The sequence below is a fragment of the Coturnix japonica genome, chromosome 1, assembly GCF_054131305.1.
Source record: "Coturnix japonica strain WE chromosome 1, WE-NBRP24, whole genome shotgun sequence".
NCBI lineage: Eukaryota > Metazoa > Chordata > Aves > Galliformes > Phasianidae > Coturnix > Coturnix japonica.
In genome coordinates, this window is record NC_140663.1 from 53,361,437 (window position 1) to 53,369,392 (window position 7,956).

At 54.7% G+C, this 7,956-nt stretch overlaps 1 protein-coding gene across 1 annotated transcript; it reads left to right on the top strand.

Annotated features, from left to right (window-relative positions):
* Nucleotides 1-2,588: 2,588 nt before the first annotated feature.
* On the top strand, nt 2,589-7,103 carry TMEM121B (transmembrane protein 121B). Its single transcript, XM_085540096.1, has one exon. The coding sequence runs from the start codon at nt 2,719-2,721 to the stop codon at nt 4,246-4,248; it is 1,530 nt and encodes a 509-aa protein (XP_085396222.1). The 5' UTR covers nt 2,589-2,718; the 3' UTR covers nt 4,249-7,103.
* Nucleotides 7,104-7,956: the final 853 nt, after the last annotated feature.

The window sequence follows — 7,956 nt, forward strand, 5'->3', positions numbered from 1 at the left end:
TAATTGGACCAAACAGTAATTCCCCTTAAGCTCTATGTTTGCCATACTCAGATGAGACTATGAACAGTAACTTTGACTGTAAAGCGGGAGAGGGAGGAGGGGGGGATAATCACCAAGTGATATCCTGACTGATACTTTGCAGTCAATTTTAGGATGCCACGTGTATAAAGGTGCTTTCAGAGCAGGCATTTAGTTGTGACTTGACCTAACCAACCATTTGTAATTATTAGTTCTACTGGGTGGGGAAGCAACAAACTAGATAGCACCAACTTTATCTGCTATTGCAGAAGAAGAAGCCTGAGGAGGTATGAGAGCCATCTTTACCATTAGAAGCTTTCTTGGCACTACATTAAACCCTTTGTGATCATCTAAGGAACTCATCCTGTTTGACAAGGACAAGGCCATGCTCTTCTACCTCTTGAAGAAAGCAAGTGTTAAGGAGACCAATACTGAAGAAGAGTTAAAGCTTCTGCACACTGCAGCAAATGGAAAATGGCAGATCCTACTAGGTGAAAACTACTACCTTGATGGTTTTAAGATTGTTCCTCAAGGTCAGTTCCAACACATTGTATACTAAAAAAGACTAATTAAGCACAAAATACTAAGAGCAACCCTCAAATCCTCACTCCCCAAGCCCTTAACTATGATAAGACTGAAAAAAAATCTTTATATTTTATACTGGTATCAAATGCTCTTAGAACTGAAATGTGATTAAAAGTAATAAATGGCTACACCTTTATACCTTTCAAAGAGTATCTGTATTGTCCATATCATACTACTGGATCAGCAGTTCAGTTACAAAGACTCAGCATTTTGGGCTGACGAGTCTTTGAATATTGGTGCTGGCCAAGTGCTAACCTGCTCTGCGCTTACCTGTAACTCCAATCCTGAATGTCCAAATGGATTCAATAAGTGCAGCACAAAGCCTGCATTAGACAATCCCAGAACCTTCCCTTCCCACACAAAAGGCATTCGAAGCACAGTTACAGCAGATTATGCTCAAACTCGCTGAAATCAGCTTTGCCTCTTTCCCTCCCACTGCTGCCAGTTTCTGACAGCTTACTGCAGGGTGTGATTAGGGTTTGAGCTTCTGGTCGTTCTCACAGGCATATATTTGTCCCTTCTCCCCCCACCACCTCCCTCCTCCCAAGCATCTGAGTCATTATTTTGTTTACTCTTGCGTTCTGCCCTCAAGAAATTCTCCTCTTTCCCCCAGCAGGGTTATTTTTGAGGGCACGCTACTTCTACAAACTAGAAACAGGAGCATTTCTTACATTCTCTATTGCACAGAACTGTGTTGTCTGCTGCTTGCCTTTAAATACATACACACACATGTACACCTATGTATAAATGTATATAGAAGCCTGAAACGTAGCTTTGGAGATGCTGAAGAGTGGAAGCTATTTATAGTGTGGGTTTTTAATGTTTTAACAGTAATGGTTAAGTACTAATGCTTGCAAGGGCTGCACAATTACATTAAAGAACTAGATCACATGGGAAGCATCAGCTTGTCATATCCCATCCCAGAGCGCGCTACAAGAGGATCTCCAGTGCTTTCTCAGGTAGAAGACATTTTCCCCTTCATTCCCATTTTAAGATACAGGCTCAATTTCCTCTTCCTTCCAGGCAAAAAAAACCCCTCTTTTCTTATTCTCACCCGTTCGTTTGGGCTTCACTTGCCTCACTGGAGCCCATGTGCCCAGTACCATCCACCCCTGCTTATTGAAGTCTCCCTTCCCACCTGCCTACCTGAGGTAAGTTAGAGGAATGCAGGGCACACAAGTAGTGTAGATGCAAGCACAGATCTTGGCAAGGGCACACGACAATGGGAAATAGTGCGAGTATAGAAGGAAACACAGGTTCCCATCCCAGCTGCAGGACAGCAAACAGTGTGGGAGACCTCGGGGAAGGCCTGCGGGCTGTACCACCTCCACACTCTGCTCCCTAGGCCGCAATGCTTCCAGATATCTTAGAGCTTGGAGTTCTGTCCCTGCTGTTGTTCCCCAGTACTGAGCCCTATGCGTTGAGGAGCATTTACTCACAGAAGTCAAGCAATTTGGGGTCAATTCAGCACATCCAGGGACAGTAACTCCACCACCTCCCTGGGCAGCTTTTCTAATGTAGTATCGCTCTTTCTGAGGAGAAATTCTTCCCAAGAACCAACCTGAAACAACTGTCCCAGCAAGGCAGGCTGGGCAGAGCCCTCACTACCCAGCATAGCTGACCTATGACAGAGTGAAAGCAAATACTCAGCTCCAGGTTGAGCCACAGGTCAGTGTTGGGCATTAGGCTGTGCCCGAGTTGCGGCCTTTCACTCGGTCAGTCCGGGGGGCCGGGGGAGTCCAGCGCCATGGAAGCCCTTCTGCTCTTCTGGGCCCAGTGCCGGGGCTGTGCCATACGCGTGGGCAGACGACGACCCTCCCGAGGCTCCGTTCCCGAGCTACACCGCAGCGGGGCTTCCTCCCCCGTTCCCTCCTGCCCCCCCGGCGCACAGCCGCTCTCGGCTCGCCCACCCCCATCCCACCCACCGCCGCTGCGCTGCAGCTCGGCGCCGCCCCCGACCCCCTCGCCGCGCCCCGCCGCCTCTCGGGCTCTTTCTCGGTGCCGCTGTCGGTGCCGGTGCGGCGGCGCGGGGAGCGGGGGCGGGCCGGGGGCGGGTCGGGGGGCCGCGGCGCGGCCGTCGGGCCCGGCGCGCCGGCTCGGGGGCCGGGGAGGACCATGCACCGCGCTGCCTCCAACCAGCGCTCGGTCTCCTCCTCCTCGGGTTCCTTCCAGCCGCCGCCGCCGCCGCCGCCGCCACCGCCGCACGCCGCCGACCGGCAGCCGCTCTTCCCGGGGAGCTCCAGCAGCGGCGGCAGCCGGCGGGGCTCGGGGTCGAGCTCGGGTTCGGCGCGGGCCCGCCGCCCTCGCAGCCCCCGCAGCAGCCCCGAGGAGGAGGAGGAAGAAGAGGAGGAGGAAGAGGACAGCATCAGCATCAGCAAGCCGCTGGTGCCGCCGCCCGCCGCCCCGCCGCCCGCCGCCGCCTCTCCGCTCCCCAGCAGCAGCAGCAGCAGCGGCGGAGGCGGCGGCGGCGGCGGAGGGAGCCCGGGCCGAGGGATGACGGCTGCGGAGCTGTACGGGGCGGCGGCGGCGGGCGGCGGAGCGGCGGGCGGCGGGGCGGCGGCCGGGGGGCTGCTGCTGGGGCCCGGAGGGGCGGCGGGCGGGCGGCGCTGGGGCTTCCAGGCGCTGTCCCTGGTGCTGCTGCTGGGGCAGGGCGCGCTGCTGGACCTCTACCTGATCGCCGTCACCGACCTGTACTGGTGCAGCTGGATCGCCACCGACCTGGTGCTGGCTGCCGGCTGGGGCATCTTCTTCTGCCGCAACAGCCGGGCGCGTCGCCGCGAGCGGCCCCCGCCGCCCCCCGGTCCGCCGCCGCCGCACCCGCTGCTGCTGCACGGCCCCCCGGGAGGGCGCGGGGCCGGGGGGCGCGGGGCCGGCGGCCCCCCCCGAGGCGGCGACTTCGCCTACGCGCACCTGGCCTGGCTCATCTACTCCATCGCCTTCACGCCCAAGGCGGCGCTCATCCTGGGCACCTCCATCCTGGAGCTGATCGAGCTGCGCCTGCCGCTGGGCACCACCGGCTTCCGCATCACCCTGGCGCTCTCCGCCCCGCTGCTCTACTGCCTGCTGCGGGCCATCGGCGCCGAGGGCTCCGGGCAGCTGCTCCTGCCCCCGCAGCCTCCGCCGCAGCACCGCGCCGCAGCCGCCTTCCTCGCCACCTGCCTCGACCTCCTCGACAGCTTCTCCCTGCTGGAGCTGGTGCTGCAGCCCAGCCGCCCCGCGCCGCTGCCCGCCCCGCTGCGCTACCTCCTCATCGCCGTCTACTTCCTCTGCTTGGCCTCACCGGTGCTGTGGCTCTACGAGCTCAGCGCCGCCCGCCCGCCCGGAGCCGCACGTCTCACCCTTCACCTGCTGCTGCCCGCCGGGCTGCTGGACGCGCCGCTGCTGGCGCTGCGCTGCCTCCTGCTCCTGCGCTACCAGCAGCCGCTCTCCCTCTTCATGCTGAAGAACCTCTTCTTCCTTGCCTGCCGTGGCCTGGAGGCCCTGGAGACCTGCTGCCTCCTGCACCCCACTGCCACCTTGCCACCGTCCAAGTACGGCTCTGCTGCCGGGCCCCCCGCCGCCGCCCCGCTGGGCCACGGGCTGTCCGACGTCGACGTGGGCCCCCATGGTTATGTCAATGCGCTGGCCGTCACTGCTCAGGGCTGAGCCTGCCGAGCTCCGCCAGTCTCTCTGTGTTTCTGCTCAGGTTCCCTCTGCTGTGGCCAAGCGTGGGAAGGGACATGGACACCCCGCCGGACTCCTGCTGCCCTCCCTGTCCTATAGACAGGGCCCTCAGCAGAAGCATGATGTGAACCCTCCTACCTGCCGGAGCCCATGGCCAACGTTTCACCCCTGGAAAACACATCTGCCCCTCACCATGGGTCCTCTTCCAGTGTTTTTGCCTCCCCACACTGCCTGGAGGATCCCACTCTTTCCCCTCCACTCCCCACCAAGACATTGTGTTGCTTTGTGACCATAAAGGTTTGATTTTCTTTTCTTCCCCTAACCAACAGGGACCGTACACTCCCCACTCCTTCAGGAACAACTGTTGACCAGCCATGAGATGCGAGAGGGGCCTGAGCAGCAGAGATGTGCCTTCTTGGTGCGTGCAGGACAAGAACAAGCACTCTTGGTTTCCACCGGTCTCACAAAGCCATCCCTATGACCCAGCAGAGCTGGGAAGGTTGGGGAGGAGCAGCTGGGGAACGCCTGGAAGCACACCGGCCATCTGCACATTTCAAGCCTTGAAGCCACTTCCTCCGAGCTGTAAATGTCTACCTCTGTGCTTCAACCTTTGGCATCTTACGTTGACTTCGCACGCTAAAGAAACAAATGAATCCAAAATGGACATTGTCCGGGGGATCGCTCCCACCGAGACACTGACTTCTGGTGAGAACAGGGTTTAGGCAGCCTCCTGCTGGCTTCACACAGCAGCGCCCGCTTGCTGGGGCGCTCGTTTCTCTGTGAATATGCATGTTTGTGGGATCAGTGTTGGTTTTCCTTTATACAGTGTAGGGACTCCCTTCATGTAGGGTGGGAGGGCTGGAAAGGTCCCCCCTGACCTCTTCCCACATCTGCTTGAGAGAGCAGCAGGGCAGCTCCCAAATGACAGCTGTTGTGCTGCCTGGGGCCTGTGCTCCAGGTGTGTGTGGTTAAGGGTGGTAGGGGAGCGGTTAGTTGTACTTACAGTCTCATAGAAACACAGTTATCTTTGATATTAAGCTCCATGCATGCGTGGGGTGGGTTGCGGCCTGCTCTTCAGCCTGGCTCCAGCCGCTCCCCAGACTGGCTTCACCGAAGCAGGAGCACAGAGGCCATGCTTGGAAGAATACCTTTGCCACCTACAGGCCTCTATTTTGCTCCCTGGCCAAGGCTGCTGTTATTGGCTCCCTGTTCAGAGCCTTTTTCAAGCTGTCCTGACTGCAGCAGTCACAAGAGCCCAGCGCCTCCTCCACAGAGCCAGCAGCAGGACGCAGGCCCGGCCCAGTCCTGCCCACACCCACCTCTTCCAGGGCTCCGGCCTCCAGCCGTTCACACAGCAGGGCCCGCTCCAGTGGACATGTTTACAGCAGTGCCAACTTCCAGCTCCCCCCAGCAGAACTGCGTGCCCTCAGATGGCCAACAGGCCTCCAGGGTACATAAACAACGGGGCTACAGCGCTGCTCTGCTCTGAGCTGGGAGGGGAGACCCGCTGCTCTCCCCCTGCCAAACAGAGCCAGCACAGACTCGGCTTCACTTTCCCACCAGTGCTTTATTTTTAACCTGAGACCTCAGGTGGGCACTTGTGTGAATTTTGGCCAGTGGCCTTCTCTTCAGTAATTCCTTTTTTTTTGTCTGGACAATCCTGGTGCTGTGAGTGACCGTGATTGTAAAACTAAGTACTGTGAACTTTTCCTATGTGATGTGAGCTGTGTCTAGGGGATGCTACTGTCCTGGCCAAAGGGCTGCAGTCGCAGGTCTGTTGGGGTCGTGCAGATACTTGTTTCTTTGCACCTGCCTTTTCAAGCATTAAATGGATAGTTAAAGCTCAGAAAGAGCTGCAATACTGCTTAGGGAGAATGAGAAGATACTTGCACCTAGGAGTCCTCCATGCTTCAGTCAAAAGCAAATGATATGTGCCAAAAATACAGGGAAGGAAGCAAAAGCTATTCATCCTCAGCTCTGTTTTGCTGCTCCTTATGGCGTGGTTCACCACAGCACCAAAATGAGTAGAACATCCCTAATGCATGCAGGCATAAGCATAGCTGAGACACCGGAAGAATCACAGCAGAATTAATGCATCTTACTTATTCAGTATTCCCTCACAGCTGCTCTTTCAATAGCGAGTGCCTTTTTCCAGCTAAGACTTTAGTGAGAAAATGGCACATTGGAAACTGAAGTAGCCATGGAATTTTCAAGCCTTTGACTACATTGAAATTACAGTTCAAACTTGTCCCCTTACGCAGTCACTACCTGGGGCAGACGACACCACAAAATGATGCTGCTGTTGCATCAAATCCCTCAATTGGAGCTGCCCTCCAATTACTAACTATGAAGAAGCAATTAAAGCTCTGCAGTGTCTCATTCATAAGCTCACCCCACCTTTTCAACTCCCTTTTCTTTGTTAATTGAGCTCTCATGTCCATTTAGACCCTTCTGCTGCATAACAGATCCATCCGCAGAAGAAAGGGACAGTGGTGCTGTCCAAGAGCAAACAGTACCTCACCCAACACACCTTGCACGCCTACTATCTCATGCCCAATATTAATTACTGGTTCAGGTCGATAATACTTTGCAATATCAAGTTGTGCCATATGAAAACATACATCCCTTGGGGTCCTGTTACAAGGTTTGTAGGAGAGCCCAGCTATTTAGCATTCTGTTGCTCTCCTCATAAAAGAGAGACCATTCCCAGGATGTGAAAGTGAAGTGAGAGATGAGGCCTGTGGCCAGTGGACACTTGGCATCCCCCTGGCATTAATCAGAAGCTGTATTTTTTAAAAAGCAAGATTGTTAAAATAAAATTAGAAACTTGTGACTGATTCTGTCCTCCTTTGAGTCTTGCTGAGCTCTTTAGTTGTGTGTTTGGGGACCAACAGATGCATTAGTGTTACTTGCTTCTCCTCACATTGGGTTGCTAAAATAGCGTCTGGATTTTTTCCCCTCAAACAAACTTCCTGTAAGTGAAAGTGAATTCTAAAAGCTGCAACACCAAGGGGACTACTTGAAAAGGGAATAATGAAGACATAAAAAATCCAGATGACACTTCTGAGCTTCCTACTTAAATGATTCACAGAAGTGTATACCACTTGAAAAGAGCTCATGAGGGGAAAAAAAAGCCATATCATTTAAATGCTAATTACTGTAAGATAAAAGAAATTTTAAAAGCTGGGATCAGCAAGACGGCAATTATTCGTGTAATCTGAGATGCGAGTTCCCATTGGAGAAACTCTGAGCTCACAGCTAGAGCTTGCTTAGCTCCCAATGGATTAGGTCCTGCACAGACAAGGACATGAAGGTGGCACCAATGTTCATAGAATAAGAAAGGCTGGAAAAGACCTCTAAGATCATCCAGCCCAACCGTCAGCCTATCACCACCATTTCCACTATACCATGTCCCTCAGTGCCACATCCACATGGTTCTTGACCCACCTCCAGGGACATCACCATCCTGGGCAGCCTCTTCCAATGCCTCACCACTCCTGAGAAGAAATGTTTCCTAATATCCAACCTGAACATCCACTGATACAACTTGAGGCCATTACCTCTCTCTGTTACCTGGGAGAAGAGGCTGACCCCCACCTTGCCACTACTACCTCCTTTTAGGGAGTTGTAGAGCAATAATGTCTTGAGTTTGGTTGCATGCAGTGCTCAGTGTTCCTGAGCATTTTGCTG